This window comes from Labrus bergylta, chromosome 1, assembly GCF_963930695.1.
Source record: "Labrus bergylta chromosome 1, fLabBer1.1, whole genome shotgun sequence".
NCBI lineage: Eukaryota > Metazoa > Chordata > Actinopteri > Labriformes > Labridae > Labrus > Labrus bergylta.
The window spans coordinates 10,845,930-10,863,169 of NC_089195.1; the positions used below are offsets into that span (position 1 = coordinate 10,845,930).

Genomic DNA, 17,240 nt, shown 5'->3' on the forward strand with positions numbered 1-17,240 from the left:
CACTCTCAGGGAAGTTGTTGAATGATATTAGATCATAGTGTAGAGTGTATTACACAGCTGAAGTGAAAATTGCTGTTTATGATCTTTTCTATCTTTTCAAACTAATCTCATGAGAAGTGTAATTTGTGTTGATGGATGAGTCATTGACCAAAACACAATCAATGATTACAAGTAAACAAGTAATAACAATATGTGACTGCAGGTCTTGATAAGATACTGGACATTCTGCTTTCAAAATATTATATCGCAATACTTTTCCTTGTCATACATAGGCCTAAATATAATTTGAATAATTGTAAATTATATATTTAACATTTTATATATGGATATGAGCACGTCCTTAATACTACTAAAACAGAGTTTCTAACACTGATGAAAAAAATGACATAGGAGACACTTAAAGATTGTGCAGTAGGATACTCTGACTGAGAGAAAACAATAGAAAAGCCTTTTGTTACAAGGCAAGTATTCATAGAAGACATGCACAGTATGACTTTGGGTGATGGACACACACACACACACACACACACACACACACACACACACACACACACACACACACATTGTGATAATCATTAAATAATCAAAAAGTGGTATAACAAGTTAGGTCTATCAGGTTTCTAAAGAAACTCATCAAATAATTTCAACACGCCTAAAATAACAAATTAAAGTAAAATAAGAATATAAAGCGTTTGGACACATTCATATGATAAAATCATTGGGGTTATTTTTACAGCTTAGCCAAATATATTTGTTTAATCTTCAAGGGTGAAGCCCACGGTTCCATTGTAGGCTACACTGTTAAAAAAAAAACACGAGGAGTCCTTTAAGTGGGCAAATGAACTTCATGTTCAGCTGAGCCACACTTTCTAAAGTTTGGTACTCACTCACATGCAGAGTAGACTTGACCCTCCCTCTACACGGCTGCTTCATTTACCAGCCAATGAGCTAAAAGGGCGTGGGCCGACACCCTCCTCACTTTGCATTGATCAAGTATTCTTGAAACGCCATTTTGAGTGTGGAAATCTGATTTCGAATGACGATTTCGATCCCTCACCGACTAAAACTAAAATAAAAAGTGTGCATTGCATGGTACAGAAAACGGCCTGATACAATCCAACTAGACAAGCCCCCCCGAGCATGTTTAATAAATGTATTATTTCTTTCGCCAAAGGCAGTCCTCCGCTAGTTGCGTAACTCCCATACATTGCCCACACATGTCTCCTGCTATGGATTCCTGTGTGTTTTGCCCATGGGTTTGCCTCATCCTTCATGGAGGACAGGAGCTCCCACGTGATACGTTATGTAGCTCTGTGACGTGACGCCGGGTGAAATATTATTTAAGCAACCTTTCTCACCCGAAGTACTTTGGAAAAATCCTCGGATACGAAGATCAGCCCAGCGAAGAAACACAGGTAATGTTCAGGTGGATCTTTGGATCACAATTGTATATATATATATATATAAAAAAAAAAAAAGTGTTGATGTTGGAACTGTTGCATGGTGCATTTGATACAGGGCGATTGAACAATTCTCTTGAAAGTTTATGAAAACAAAATCAGTTTAATATTCTTTTCAGTGCACTGATCCGTGGGGGAAAAAGTTTAAAACTTGTTTCTTAAGCTTGTGCAAAAAAAAAAAAAAAAATTCCCATAGCCTATTTCTTTTTTTCTTCCTTGAATGAGGTTATGATAATAATACAATGTAAACATGTGTGGATAAGGGTGCGGAAAAGCACTTAACAAAGGAAAGAAGGAATTACCCTGTGCTTTATATATTTTTTAAACGTGCCTAATTTAAATTGGACAGGTAGCCTAACTCCCCCCACATTGTTGTTACACAATGTGGTTGTTACACAACAGTGTTTGATGTCGTGCAGAACATCAGAATGGCATTGTGTTTATAGACATTTTAAATATAACAACTTTTAAAATGTTGTCTCTCCTTCCTTCTATGCTTAGTTAAGACATGGCTCTCAGAGGTGCTGTCACTCGTCTGCTATCGAGCAGCCACAGATGTGCTGCTGTCACTGCGTCCAGAGCCCAGGGCACAACTGCTGCAGCTCCACAAGGTACATTTTGAATTCTTTGATCAACTCTCTCGATTCACCCAAAAAAAAAAAAAAAAAGTAAGATGAAGTTTAGAATGATAGCCATTTGGGAGACAAAGAACTCTATTGAAGTAGAAAAATATGTCTTCATTTGTGTTAATAAAGAAATGGTTTGCAGATGAACTACACAAGTTGTTTATCTTTTGTATGCAGATGAGTAATCCATTCAATATGTCATATACTTTTCCCCCCTTACTTTAGATGCTGAAGAAACCAAAAAGCCAGCAAAGGCACGTAAGTGAAACTTCAACGAGTTCAACCTTGTCTGTTTGGATACCTTCACATGTTCTGTATACCACATGCAACAGTGACATAACCACTGTGTGTGTGTGTGTGTGTGTGTATACACGTTTTCACCCTCAGCCAAGGTGTCATTTGACTGGCGGGACGCTCTGAGTCTGGAGGGTCAGCTGACAGAGGAGGAGATCATGATCCGAGATTCCTTCCGTGACTACTGCCAGGACAAACTCATGCCCCGCATTCTCATGGCTAACAGAAATGAGCGTAAGCAAACACCCATTATCGGAGCATATGGAATAATGTCTGAGTTAGACTATTTAGATCTATTCTATTAAACTCATAGGATCTTTAAGTGGAGTTAATGGGGGGGAAATTGTCACCAAAACATGGATGATAATCCAGGTTTAGGTTATGGCTACTAAACTCATTTCCTCAGCTCAAACTGTAAGAAAATGATTTGTGTGTAAAAGGTGTATACTTTTGCGTTTTACAATTAGTTTCTCTTTTCCCAACATGCTCACATTTGTCTACAGACTTCCATCGTGAGATTGTTTCAGAGATGGGAGAGCTGGGCGTCTTAGGCCCAACTATTAAAGGTAAGCAGGAACAAAACTAAAGTACATTATACATCTTAATCTGTCTTACATTTTTACAATTTAAGACAGATGAACAATTATATTATTAGGATGGAGAACCATAGACCTTTCTTTAGAGAACAATGACTTTGAATTTTATGTGACGTCCAAGTGTTTTGAATGTATTTATTTCCTTTTAAGCCTCTTCAAAACATCACCAATGTTTACATGTAGAATGTGACACTTGTATTTACCGTGCAGGCTATGGCTGTGCTGGCACCAGTTACGTGGCATATGGTTTAATTGCAAGAGAGGTTGAGAGAGTGGACAGTGGCTATCGGTCCGTCATGAGTGTCCAGTCTTCATTGGTCATGCACCCGATCAATGCTTATGGCACGGATGCCCAAAAGGAGAAGTACCTGCCCCGACTAGGTGAGAATGGCATTTTCTGCAGTGGTTTATGAATTCTTAAAATGACAAAGGGCAGTCTCAAGATTGTCCTTAAATTTTTTTTTTTTTTTTCATTTTTCATGCAGCTCGTGGAGAAATCCTGGGCTGTTTTGGCTTAACAGAGCCGAACCACGGCAGTGACCCCAGCGGTATGGAGACCAAGGCCAAATACAACCCGTCCAGTGGCACCTTCAGCATCAGTGGAGCCAAAACTTGGTAAGCTACACCCTCCTTACCTCCCCCCATCCTCAAAAACAACACAAAAAACACAGAATTTCACATGATTGACCCTCCCTGCACTCATGCAGTCATGTCAACAGTGAAGATAACATAGACTGAGATGTTTCATTTCCCTTGGTGTCACACTGAAATGGATCAGAGACTGTGTAAAGATAATCAACAGGATCGTAAGCCTTGAACACCATGAAAGATCCTTTAGCATACAGGCTTCAATGTTAAGAAAAATATTGGTTACATAATTTCGCTAGTAGTAAATAGAGTTCACTATCTTAAATATAAAAAACGAATCTGGTAACTAACCCTCCCTAATTAAATGTTTAAGTGATATTACATTTCCTGTATACTGTTGAACTTATACGTAACACTGTGAAAGGCCTTTAATACTAGAATAAAAATGTAAAGGATAGATAATGTATTCTAGGATAGATAGAGTCAATAAGAGTTAAGGGGCTGTTCCCTAAATTCTTAAGGCTTAAAACATCAGATCAATAAAATGGGACAAATATCCATGTTACAATTTGCAGGAAGTTGAACATAAGAAGTCTGAGGTTTCATCCATGGCGTGATTTCACTCCTCTTCCTCTGGCTTTTCTCTCCCGATGCTCAGGCTCTTTTAGGATTAAAGCCTAGCAGAGATAATCAAACAGATTGTTTTTCTGCAGCTGCTGATTGGAGACATTGCCATCTCGTTGACTTCTTAACTCTTTTTAGAGTTGCACTTTCAGACTGGACAGGATGATAGTGATAGTATGATAGTCAGTCACAGTTGATAGATTAGATTTTTACAGGCATTTCTTATTATGGTGATTGGTCCAGCTGTGAGCTGAGTACAGGATGATACACACACCATGCACAACAAGTATAAAATATAAGATCCCACCAGGGTGGCTGGCAGGGATGATAAGATTAAACTGAGGGAAAATTTATTCCGTCCCAGTGTTTTAAATAGTTTTTGATGATAAGGTGGGGTAAAATATCTATGCCTCTGTCTGCTTTATCCAACCATGGACTCAGATCAAAGAGTCTGCAGATGGGCATCTGGTATTTTGGGAATTATGAAAAGAAGTGTTACTGTATGTACAAAAAACCCAGATAGATTTTGTTGTTAACTTCAGAGGAGTTGACAAAGCATGCTACCTTCTTGGGAGGTAGGGTAGAAAAAGACTTGACATTTAGGTCAGTTCAAACGCATGTGAAACAACTAAAGATACAGTACCTAAAAGAATAAAAAGACAAACACTCTCAGACTAAGTCAATATCCAAAGAATAAAAATGAGTTTTGAGGCACGAGTTACAGATTTGTAAGGTTACAGTCTACAGGTGGGGGACATTCTTACTTCGGTAGTCTGCTTGTTTCAAAATGTTGGGGCCACTCCCGAGAAGAACCCTCGGTTTTCAAGGGACAAGAAGCTAATCAACAGACATGAAAGACCTCAAGGGGTATATAGACTTGCAAGAGGTTAGAAATGTACAGTGGTGCTAACCCATTTAAAGATTTAAAAGCAAACAGTACAATCTTTGGGTTAATTCTAAAATGACCAGGGAACCACTTGGATGTCCAACTATTCATTTAAAGATGGAAATCATTAACACCCGCCCCTTTCCTCTGACAGGATCACAAATTCCCCCGTTGCAGACATTGCCGTGGTGTGGGCAAAGTGTGAAGATGGCAGAGTGCGGGGTTTCATCTTGGAGCGTGGAATGAAGGGTTTTTCCACCCCCAAGATCGAGGGCAAGTTCTCGCTGAGAGCGTCAGCTACCGGAATGATCGTGATGGATGAAGTGGAAGTTCCCCAGGAGAACCTACTGCCCAACGTCTCTGGTTTAGCTGTAAGTGCAGTTTGAGGCCTCTTATATGACATAAGGTTCAAATCCAACAAAACCGTATATAACTCACTTTAATATCACTACATTATTGTTACTCATTGCGTTGTATTACTTTTTCTTTTTCCTGTCGACCACTGTGAACAGGGTCCCTTTGGCTGTCTGAACAATGCCCGCTATGGTATTGCATGGGGAGCTCTGGGAGCTGCTGAATTCTGCTTCCATGCTGCCCGACAGTACACTCTGGACAGGTACATTACATTACAGTTCCTTTGATTCCCAAAGTGACTGATTTGTTTTGATTGATATTAACATAACAGGTAGTGGGGATGTACTATTATGGCCAAATTAGAACAACAAACACTTGAAAATTAGAACAACAAACATGAAAAAAACCTATGGACAAAACGAGCACAACTCAGCATGCAGCACATTAATCACTTCATCTCAATTATCTTGTTTTCATGATCCTGAGAAGCCAAAATGGTAATTGCAATGGAAACTCGATTATTTTCTGAGCTGTAGGGGAAAGGCTAAATAAAAACAATGCAGACCGTTTTGCACTGCTAGCAAAGCATGACATAGTTTATTAAAGGAAGTGCGGGTAAACATAATGCTGACAATAAATGTACACCAGGCGTCACTCATTTGGAAGTTTCATTTTGCAGTATCACTTTTAATCACTTCCTCTTTAAAAGTGGCTTCTTTTTTTTTTTATCAGTAAGTTGTCATACACTGAAGTTGCTATTCTATGAACTATAGCCATTTGTTTGCAAAGAACATGAACACAGTGTGTTTAGTGTTGATGTGTATGGTGAGGGGTGGAGGGTTCCAAAATATCTTCATTTGCCAACCCAGAAAAAAACGTTAGGAAACAACTATTGTAACTATTGTCAAGGTCACACAGCTTTACAGACCTTTCAGGCATTTTTCAAAAAAGTAAGAAAAAGCATTGCTACACAACACATCTAAAGATTTTGTCCTTGTGTCATGCCACCTTCAGCCCTTCTTATGTGGATTGTATTTCATTTCTTTCTATCGTGTGATCAGAATCCAGTTTGGGGTGCCACTGGCCAGGAACCAGCTGATGCAGAAGAAAATGGCCGACATGCTGACAGAGATCACCCTTGGGCTTCAGTCAAGTCTGGCCCTGGGAAGACTTATAGATGAGAAGAAGTGAGTCTTTATTATCTTTTTAAAGGCCTTTAACCTTTGGCCTCTGTTGACCACACATCCTTTCTTTTACAACAAGGTTTAAAGATTTTGAATGTAATGTGTGAAATCTTCTGTTTATAGAGCAGCACCAGAGATGATCTCCATGCTAAAGAGGAATAGCTGTGGCAAAGCTCTGGATATTGCCAGACAAGCGAGGGATATGCTGGGAGGAAACGGCATCGCAGATGAGTACCACATTATCCGTCACGTCATGAACCTGGAGGCCGTCAACACATACGAGGGTAGGCACACACCAGTGGATACACCTTGTCTTAATATGTCGTATTTTTATTTTATTTTTTTTAAAGTACCAAACAGAGAGCCGTGTTGGAGCAATGATTTGAAACTTTAGCTGCAACTATGTGCACTCACCACAGGAGGTCAGCAGTGCACACATTTTTACACATTGACAATTATGACAAAGGAACTCACCTTTGATTTTTAATTATGCAAAGTCTATGGTTTGAGTTAATCTATATGAACTTTTAGGTTTTATGTTGCCAGTAAAAAATAAAAACTGCAAAAGGAAGTTGAACTATTTTAGGATTGATAAATACCACCTTTGTTTTAGAATAATGCAGATTTTATTTTCTGACAAATCATATGACTCTTGATCGGAACACAATTGGTTTAAACATTTCTTTCATTGTTTTTCAGGAACACATGATATCCATGCCCTGATCCTGGGCAGAGCCATCACAGGACTGCAGTCTTTTACTGTTGAAAAGTAAAAGATTCTCTCAACAAATTCTTCAGATGGACTTTATATCGATTTTGTCGTGCTACCTGTAAATCTGCCCTCTGAGAAACTCTTTGCCAAGCGGGATGAATCATATATACCTCTATACTCCCCCCCCCCCCCCCCCCAACTAATGGGACCCCTCTATTACTGCCTCTGTTTGGTAGAAGCAATGGGTCCATCTGTGAGGATATTTGTACAGTTTAGATGTGTGAAATAAAGGTCAGGTACTTATTAGTCAGGTGCATGTACAAGCTGCATAATGAGACAATATTTCTAGTATAATTAAATGTGTAAATAAATGAATATGAATCCATGGGAAATGAAGCTGAGATTCTGTGTCAGATTTAATGGTTACAATTTTACAATGTTATCATATCCTTCCTGCTGGTCTGAAGAAATACAATACATTGAGAATTAAGATTTAATGCACAAACAATGTGTAATATTATATAATAATCTTGCTGCTGTTTTTATTTTATCAAGGTGTACTTGTGGAAAATGTATGATCATATACATTAATTAATTAGCTGTAACTTGAACTATTGTCCTCAAAATATGACACTGTCAACTTTGTACATTCTTGAAAAAACAAGAGAAAAACAAAATGAGTTATCAGAAAGTCGTCTTCTTCTCTAAATGCAGTTTATAAATAACAATTAGCAAGCACTTCAACTGATTCAGAATGATACAGCGGTAAGAACACAATTATTTACTCAGGTTTCTGGTGTCTGGCTAATGGCTAGTCCCTCTCTGAGACTTGCCAGTCCCTGGCTGGCTTCAATCAGCTCCTTTTTGAGTTTAGTGCAGCTCTCCAGCACCTCTGACAACTCCTGCAGCTTTACCTGCATCACATTACTGTTCTCTTCATAGACTGTGTACATGTGCTCCTTCATCTGCTGGAACATCTCTGTCAGCTAGGGGTTAAAATGTGAATGGACAAGGTATAAATGTTTATTATTACAGGGACAGCACAAAATACACAGAAAATCAGGGCTCAGGAAATGAGTTCATTGATTTAAAACATGAAAGGAATACATAACTAATTTGCACTAAAAGAGAAGTGGACCAGACGTGTGAAGAAGTTCTTATACCTTTTCCACTAATTTCTCCTTAAAGCTGTCCATCACTTTCTGGTCACTGGTGCGGCTGTCATTTACCTTTTGCACTAGTTCCTGAACTCTTCTGCTGATGTCATCTATTCTTGAGCTACAAAATATATTGACTTACTGAACATTGTTTCAGCCTAAATGGATAGTACGGTCAGAAACAGTCATAATTACATCTACAGTGTGTTGACTGGTTTATGAGGATACCTGGTGTTCTGCTCTTGAATCTCAGTGATGCCCACAATTGAGGATTTCTCTCTCTGCAGATCACAAGAATCTTCTATCTGTTTGGAAAACACAATGAAAATAACATTCATGAAGTTTTTCATTGTCACCAAGACTGCAATGAACGACAGTAAGGGTGAACTGTTGCAAAAACGATTTCTTAGATGATGATACTACATTTCCCATATTTAATGTCTAAGATGCCAATGGAAGTTATGAAAGTCTATGTGTTTTTATTCCGTTTTCAGACACCTAACCCTGTATCTATTGTAAATGCAGTTGATTAAGTGTATTCATTTTAGAGGAGGGTGTGCAGCACTCTTAAGATGCCCTTCTTGCTGTAGCCTACATTGCTTAGTTTGGTTGCTAGGTTACGACAGGCCTACCATCAAAGACGGTTTTCACATGAATGCTGCGACATCTGGTTACTAGAAAACATGTCACACTGTCTTCTTTGTGTTTCTCGTCAGAAATATACTTTGTTTTCAATGTTGTGGGAGTAAATGATGTGATGAGAGTTTACCATGTGTGGATCTTCATGGTCGTCCCTCGGACTGGACTCAGAGGTCAGGTCAAAGAAATAATCCATCCGGAACAGTCTCCTCTGGCACACAGAAATATGAATTAACCTTCAAAAAAGACAAAACTGATTAAAACACACAGACTTCAGTAATCTGAGGAGTGAATATTTACAAATCTAATGAACCGCTACAATGCATAAAACCCCCAACAATCTGAATTGATGGCTAAAAGCTACAACCATGGTTAACATTGTTTGCAAAAGGTGAAATTACACTTAGCTCCCTATGTTCAAACACAATGAATATAGTTGTGTAGTTAAAAGAAACTATGTAGAATCAAATTTAAAAAAATACCTACAGAAAATGTTAGATAGCTTTCATAAATTACAGCGTTGTCGTCAGTGTGTTAGCTTATGAGCTAACCTGGTGCTAACACTCTTTTATAGTTGATAAAAAATAAACTGTCGTCGTCATATTAACATTAAAACCATAGACTGTAAATATTAAAGGTTAACACGTTATTTCTTTGTCGTCTCAGACCTGCAGAGACTTTATATAACATGTATGAGTATATTGTTGACAGGATTGATAGTCTCACCTGGTGAATGTGAGCTAGAAGTAAGACCACTAGCTTCCACTAATTTACTCCTTTTCCTATCAAAGTATTGCTAATTCCTTTTGGAGATAATAATCAATTCTTTTAAATATTATTTTCAATTGAACTACATTTTTGAATTAGAGGAGTTATATTTCCAGGGAAAAATGGTAGTAAACATTTTTTTTTTAATTTTAAGTACTTCAGCACTTTGCTTCTTTTCAGCTAAATCAAACAAATCAATAATAAACCAATTAGAATAAAAATAAAGGAAATAAAACTGCAACGCATCATGTGTCCAATTAAATATGAAGGAAAAACGTTTAAAGGAAGATAAAGTGATTTATGCAGAAGGGCTAGGAGATATAATATTTCTCAAGAAATTTTAAAATGTTTTTAGTGAATTGTAATTTCGTGTGTGTGTGTGTGTGTGTGTGTGTGTGTGTGTGTGTGTGTGTGTGTGTGTGTGTGTGTGTGTGAGTGTGTGTGTGTGTGTGGGTATGAGAGGGGGGGGGGTTATAGCATTTACTCAGATTGTTTGCTGTGGATTAAGTAATCCGTGTGAGATGGGATGAGGATGAGGGATTGATTGATTGTTGCTGTGATTGGAGGTGTAATCCCTCCCTTCCTCTCTCCTGCTTCTGTTTGTCCCTGCCCACAGCCTGGATTATCTCAGCAGATAAAACAGCAGAGCCAGGCACAGAGTCTGACTCAAAGGTTGTCCTGATGTCTGGTGGAAGAGGAACAGATGATGACAACATGATCCTAAAGGAATTCAACCACTCGTTAGACGCATGTTAGGCAAAGAGAACGGCTTATATCCAAATGTACATATTCTGGAATTTGCAAAAACTTGGTGCATAAAGGTGGGTGAAATGATTCATTGTCCTATTATCATGTTAGAAAAGTAACTACACCTTTTGAATGATAAAAAGTGTAAATTTAAAATGCTGCTTCAATACATTTGTATTACAACCTACCATCTGTTTAATTTAAAGTAAGTTTATTAATACAAAATACATGTCTTTTTTTAATTCAAATAGTACTCTGTGACTCCACCTCTCTGCAAAACAAGGAGCGACACCTCAGCATTTGGATCAATTAAATTAGGAATGTTTTTACTTTGAATAACATGGAATAATTACTACTCATCGGGGGAAGCGGAGGCTCCGACTGTGGAAATATGGAGAACTTTAACATCACGGATGAAGGACGACTTTCCTTCCAGTACTTGGTTCATAATGTGGAGCCACTCTACAAGGAGTACAGGCCTCCTGCTAGGGACATTATCCAGCTACCCAAATCTGTTCTCTACCTTGTGATGGCGGCTCTTGTGGTGGTTGCTGTGGCTTATGCTATAGTGGGTCACCTCATCAAAGACCTCATGCTGGATATTACAGGTACTCAAGTCTAATAGAGGTAGCTGTAAACTGTCTAAGCAGTGGCTTTACATCATAACCCTTGATAACCTGGCAACCCTTTAACAGTCATGTACTTGTGCATCTATCATATAAGTTTGACAATATTGTGCAGGTTTGTTGATACACAATTAAATTAGAGAGGGCAACAAAAAGACTTATTGAGCGGTGGTGTATAGTGAATCCTCTCTGAATGCACTGAAAAATATTTAACACAAGGATTACTTCCAAACAGATTGAGTAAAACTCTGTTTTATTTAAACATGTTTTAATAATGCACAAAAGTTATTGTAGTTGAAAACCTGCATTACAGTGATTTGGGTAATGTAGTGTATTCTTTGACCACATTTGTTTGATTTGGGGTTTTTGTGTCATACCAACAAAATCTGAAAACTGTGTTAAATCTGCTTATTGATTTTGGGATCAAACGCTAAAGAAGTGAAAATATTATGTCACTGCATGGAATATCATTTAATGATTCTGACAAGGTGACAAAACAGAAAAACATTTTCAAATTTGTAGTTTCTCTGGAGATGGACAAATGGGCACCAATCATTAAGAAGAGTTGATTAGTGGGATTTCTGAAATAGCAGCCTTGCTTTATTATAAAAGAAAAGTTGAGGACATTTTAAAAGACAGTTTGCATTGTTATGGGCCTCATTAAGAGAAATACATGCTTTCTATCCCTTACTCTCTTGTCTGCCCTCAGACTGCTTGCTGGGCCCAGTTGAAGAGGACATGAAAAAAGAGGGAGAAATGGAAGGAGTCAGCCCACTGCACATGCCATCGGCCCTCACCCACTCCCACCCAAATGCCTTCCATGTGTGGGATCAGGATGATGTCATCATCCCAATGAGTCCCCTAAATGAGAGCCCACTATCCAGCCCTCTGATGAATGTCATGCCATACATACCCTCGTTTTTTCCCACTGCTCTCAGCATCAACAGCCCATCTTTAAATCAGCAAATCCCGAGAGAGACTGATGCTTGAGAGAGCATAAAGGATCGAAGACAGTGTTCATGTTGCACATCTCTGGGTCACGCTTCCTTCGTCTTTAGTTGAGCCTCTTAAGCTCCTCATCACCTCTGCAGTACATTCGTCCCTTATAAGAAGACAATGTTCCAAATATTCAAAAATTCTTGTGTGTGTCACAAATCCAGCTAAATCAAAGACTTACTTTGTGTCTGACTGGAATCATTCACAAGCAGTGATCAAGGCGTATCTGGATTGCAAGGATTTACTTCTGTTGGAGCAAATAATGTCTGCTTTTGACAAAGACTGAAACAATAACTTTCTTAAGTCAAGAGTCAGGGACTCTCAGTTGGCTGGCCTTCACTTGTTTGTTTTCCCAGCAGATTTGTGCCAAGTTAGCATCATGACTTTGTCCCTGTTACTGCCACACTGAGTCAGCCCATATGTCCATCAGCATACATTGATTTTTATATTGAATCTTTACCTGGTATGAAAAACTTTAGATGGAATTAAGTTCAGAGTCTGAGCCTGTGACCTTATTCAGTATACAATAATTAAAAACTTTAAATTAATTCTTTCTTGGCCATTATTGTAATTGTTTAAATATCTCAGGTGAAGGACAGGTTGAGTCATTGTTTTAAAGACTTATTCTAAAAGTAACATAAAGTGCATTCTCAGAATATCCTGTAATATGAATACCTGAAGGGAAATGATAAAGAGAGAGCAATCAAATAAACTTCAATGCTGGTGTCCGCTAAGACAATGTTAGCTGACACCTGTGTCTCAATCTTATTCAGATGCTAAATATATTTGCGGTCCTTAGGAGGATTGGCCTAACGTAACAACTAATAGGGTGAAGTTAATTCAATTAGTGGAGGTGAGGGCATTCACGTGACTGCCTGACCTTATTCAATATACAATGAAAGACACAGACAGGACATCTCCACTTCTTTATATTTGAAAATTAATTATTATAATGACAATAAATCCAAGTAAAAAATATTTTTATCTGGGCATCTGTGGTGAATCAATCAAAGTAGCACACGTTTGACAAAGGTGCTCCTTGATATTGGTATGTGAATTTCTCAAGTATTATTTGTTTAAAGTTTTGAATTAATAGTGCTTTTATGATGTCACTACAGGAGGCATGTGGCTCTCTATTTTGCTTGTTGGAATCAGATGAAACACACATTGTTACACAACTCAAAAAGACAGATCCATTTTAAGCAGGATTGGCTGAGATGCAGAAATCCTGGGATATTAAAAGCACACGAATGCCCATGAACACCCCTCCCTCTCTCACATGCACACACACATTTAGACACACATGTCTCTAGACAAGCGTCAAGGTATTAACATTGTATTTTTAATATTGAATTATTTTGGGCAACTCATCCAGTTAACATTGCTCATCCCATCCGTAAAACCCAGAGTGTCTGTTAGCAAGGAGAGGAGATTAGGGAGAGAAGATTAGATGGGCAGCTTAGCCTTTAATACACCATCCTTTTATTACTTTTCAGCCGAGGAATTAGATAATCAGAGAGCAGCCGCTCAATCTGAGTGGACAGACTTCAGAAACTTTCATTGTTATTCTGTTTGTGTAACAGGATTGTTTCGATACACGGCAAGGTGTGCAAAGAAAGCCATCGAGTTTGAAGAGTGTTGAGAGAAAAGTACAGAAGAAGCATCAGTATCTGTGATGTTTGGAGGTGGGAGAGTTCAATCAATGCAACAGTGTGTCTGATGTAAGTGCAGAGCAGCATCAGTTGTGCAAGGAAACTTGTTTTCGGCCTAACAGCATTGGCAGCCTGGGAAGAAGTCATCATTTTAAATTTACTGTTTTACATGGTGTGATTGGCCAACAAAAAGGAAAAACAGCTATGTGATTAGAGAGTGACATCCAACTTAGCATATCCAATTAACAGATGATGAAGTTTGCAACAAAGAAAAACAAATGCAACAACTGCTTGACTAGCTTTGCCTTCCATGAGATTAATAATAATATCGCTAAATGGTAAATTGTTTCCATAATTGTATAAAATAATTTCAATACTTTTGATCCAGCCCCTTCAGTGGCATCTTTTAATCTCTGGTACATTATACACATGCAAACCTATTTTCTCCTCAGGCCAAAAGAGACATCTTAAAGAGACATCTTTGTGTTCAGGAATGAACCATTCTCTGCCAAAGTAACAAGTCTACCTTATTTCACTTGAGAAATCTCAGTATTTCTCTCGCCCATGGTCTTCTTCCTGATCAGACGTAGTTGGAAAAATGCAATGTCACATACCTCCAGGGACAAAGCAGAATGAGGGAATATAGTATATGTCCTAAATATGCCTTATAATGACATAAGATGTTTATTCAGGATGCTAGGCAACTGCCAGTCCATTGTAATCAACCCTTAAACCCTTACATCTGTGACAAGATAGATCATTTACATTTTCTATACAGTAATATTTAATATATATTTAGGTGTTTGAGATACAACAAGCAGTTAAAAAAGTATTTTACATTTTCATCAGCAAAGATTCACCATGAGTGATACATTTGGCGGTAAAAAAAAAGGCAGACTGAGATTTGTTTGGGAGACAACTCTACATATGCATGCACAGGACAAAACAGACAAAACAGATGAGATGTTACTTTTGTCCAAAGGTGTCCCCAAACTCAACAAAAACTGAAAGGTCTTCACAGGAGACTTCATTTCAATTCAAACATTTAATCATGTTTTCCAGAGGTTTTTAAACCATTAACACATATTAAAAAGGCTCACACTTGTAAGATGTAAGATTCTATCTCTCCTTAGAAAAAAAATCAGATTAGATTTATTTAAGAAAATCGTTAAATGGCAAATATAAACTGACGTTATGAAAAAAGCCTTTTCAGTTCTGACTGGAGAGAAGCTAGAAGGTACTAATCCCTATTACCCTAGGCAATAGGTTTTTGTGCCCCTTACTCCCCTTTGACGTGGGAGTAGCCGTGGTGGCACATGTGCTCTTCAATTCAGGGGTTAGGATTTAAGGTGGAGCCAATAAAGACTCAAAGCAAGTCAGCTGAAGAGGTAAGCTCTCAGACCTTCTAGTGGATCATGAATACGGCCAACGGACAGTGTTGGGAACACCAGGCTATTTTGAGAGCATGGCTTAGCAAGCTTGAAATTAATTCACTCTGGAGGAAGATGAACTACTGTACAGCAAAGCTACCAGAGAGAGAAATATAGTTGAGTAGGATTACTCAGTTAGCCAGGTGACATTTTAAATGACTTCTCTGATCATTTAAATAGTCTGGGTTAGTGACCAGTCAAGACCTTTTTGCTGGCCATCTGTTCCTCTTTCTCTCCTGCTCTCTTATTTCCCTCCAGTTGAATGGAGAAAAAAAAACCCTCTTACAAGCAATATAAAGGTTTGCTGAATTTTAACTTCCTTTTAAGGGAGCTATGATAGATCCTATTATGTGTCTGTGATGGTGAATATGGTCAAACAAAGCCCATGATTTAGCTGCATATGCTATACTTGCTAACATAATCAAGAAGTCTAAATAGCCTTTCTCTTCTGCACATCTTTTGGGGGAGACATTTCAAGCATTAAAAATGAATATCTGGATTTGAAAGTGGACTTATTGAGTGCAGGATTACTGAGCTGCCATTGTCTGAATCAAAATGTCAGGCTTGAAAACTTCAGACAGGATGCAACATATTAACTGGGTCTTACCCCTGTAAAACTGCTCAGAGACACATTTGTCAGGGTTAGTTTCAACTTGTGACCTTGTTACTCTCCTTGCTAATACATTTTGTCTGTGTGCTTGTGTTAGTCATTTTGGCCAGTGTTTCTAAAATCTGGGTTCAGATAAAGTAGTTTTAGAATTCTTGTGAATGAATACCTGCTCATAAGAGGGTGGGAAGCCCATGCAAAAACACTGAGGACCTCTGCAGGTGAGTAATCATCACAGACATGCATGTGTTCTAAATGTACAAAGTGTCTAGTCATCAGTCTGTGTCCTGATGTGCAACTGTGAGAGGCTTTATTTGGTCCGCAGTGAGTTACGTCAGTCGGGTTAAGTGATCCTTACCTGCCCTTTACCTTCAGGTGTCAGCTTATCCTCGACCGATTTTTTACTGGCACAGCTTCAGTTCTGTTGGTCCAACTCTCAGTCTGACAAAGCATGACACCAATAGACTGTAATTCAGCTGAATTGGATCAGGAAAACACACACTAAGAATAACTCACACTATTGTATCAGACAATGGTTAAACGTATAGTACAAGAAAAAGGATTAACATTCCCCACGTGTATTATAAGATACCCCAAATAACGTCTAGATTGTCCTGGCCTGTATTGCAAAAATTATTAACCAATGTTCAGTGGCCTTTTGCAAAACTTGTGCATCTTTCTTTTTCTGGATACAGAATGAAAAGTTGAGACCAAAAAACCTGCTTACATTAAAAACACTATGGCTAAATATTTCAGCCTGTCAGCATGAGGATGGAGTAAAATTAGAAACCAGTCTGTTCTGGGTCTCTGTTCCCCCGCCCAGGTTAATTATCATTGGTTGGCTGAGTTTATCCTGTTTGCAGTCACTGCCAATCTGCTGTCGTTCAGCCTAATCCTCTGTTGGCTGGCCAGGTGGTTCTCTGTGATGGGCGAAGAGCAGTGACTATGGATGTCTTGATCCTCCTCCTACAGCAGCCAACAATGTCAGTGTATAAACCCTGCACATAGATTTCGGAGCAATGATAACATTTACTTGAGGTCAAGGTGACAAAATACACATTTTTTAAATTTATTCTATTTAATTTAACTGATGCAAACCACTACACTCCTAATCCTTGCACACAAATGACAACTAGTCAGACAAAATGTAAGCCTTTTTTTTTTGATGATATTGTAGTTTGGACATTTTTTAATTCAACAATTCTTATTACTTTCCTCACAAAACCATTTGTTGAATTACTTCAACCAGATCCCTCTGTCTTCACAGTTTTGTTAAATTTCTTACAGCCGAGAT

General features: G+C 38.3%; 2 protein-coding genes across 2 annotated transcripts; one reads left to right on the plus strand and one right to left on the minus strand.

Moving 5' to 3' along the window:
• The first annotated feature begins 1,259 nt into the window (after positions 1 to 1,259).
• Positions 1,260 to 7,720, plus strand: LOC109989578 (glutaryl-CoA dehydrogenase, mitochondrial). Its single transcript, XM_020641393.3, has 12 exons — positions 1,260 to 1,415; positions 1,962 to 2,071; positions 2,312 to 2,344; positions 2,474 to 2,614; positions 2,884 to 2,946; positions 3,187 to 3,357; positions 3,462 to 3,591; positions 5,229 to 5,445; positions 5,587 to 5,690; positions 6,490 to 6,615; positions 6,736 to 6,896; positions 7,312 to 7,720. The coding sequence occupies exons 2-12, from the start codon at positions 1,969 to 1,971 to the stop codon at positions 7,383 to 7,385; spliced, it is 1,323 nt and encodes a 440-aa protein (XP_020497049.1). The 5' UTR covers positions 1,260 to 1,415; positions 1,962 to 1,968; the 3' UTR covers positions 7,386 to 7,720.
• A 2-nt stretch (positions 7,721 to 7,722) lies between these two features.
• Positions 7,723 to 9,316, minus strand: syce2 (synaptonemal complex central element protein 2). Its single transcript, XM_065952415.1, has 4 exons — positions 9,251 to 9,316; positions 8,710 to 8,786; positions 8,488 to 8,602; positions 7,723 to 8,310 (listed from the first exon to the last, which is right to left on the minus strand). The coding sequence occupies exons 1-4, from the start codon at positions 9,314 to 9,316 to the stop codon at positions 8,110 to 8,112; spliced, it is 459 nt and encodes a 152-aa protein (XP_065808487.1). The 3' UTR covers positions 7,723 to 8,109.
• Positions 9,317 to 17,240: the final 7,924 nt, after the last annotated feature.

What these genes read in the sequence shown, in the direction of transcription:
- LOC109989578 (XM_020641393.3), top strand. Translation starts at nt 1,969, where the DNA reads ATGGCTCTCAGAGGTGCTGTCACTCGTCTGCTATCGAGCAGCCACAGA. An exon ending in CTTAGGCCCAACTATTAAAG is followed by an intron (nt 2,947 to 3,186) that starts GTAAGCAGGAAC and finishes TTTACCGTGCAG; the next exon opens with GCTATGGCTGTGCTGGCACC. An exon ending in AGACTTATAGATGAGAAGAA is followed by an intron (nt 6,616 to 6,735) that starts GTGAGTCTTTAT and finishes TTCTGTTTATAG; the next exon opens with AGCAGCACCAGAGATGATCT.
- syce2 (XM_065952415.1), bottom strand. Translation starts at nt 9,316, where the DNA reads ATGGATTATTTCTTTGACCTGACCTCTGAGTCCAGTCCGAGGGACGAC. An exon ending in ACCATGAAGATCCACACATG is followed by an intron (nt 8,787 to 9,250) that starts GTAAACTCTCAT and finishes TTTTCCAAACAG; the next exon opens with ATAGAAGATTCTTGTGATCT. An exon ending in AGGAGAAATTAGTGGAAAAG is followed by an intron (nt 8,311 to 8,487) that starts GTATAAGAACTT and finishes TTTAACCCCTAG; the next exon opens with CTGACAGAGATGTTCCAGCA.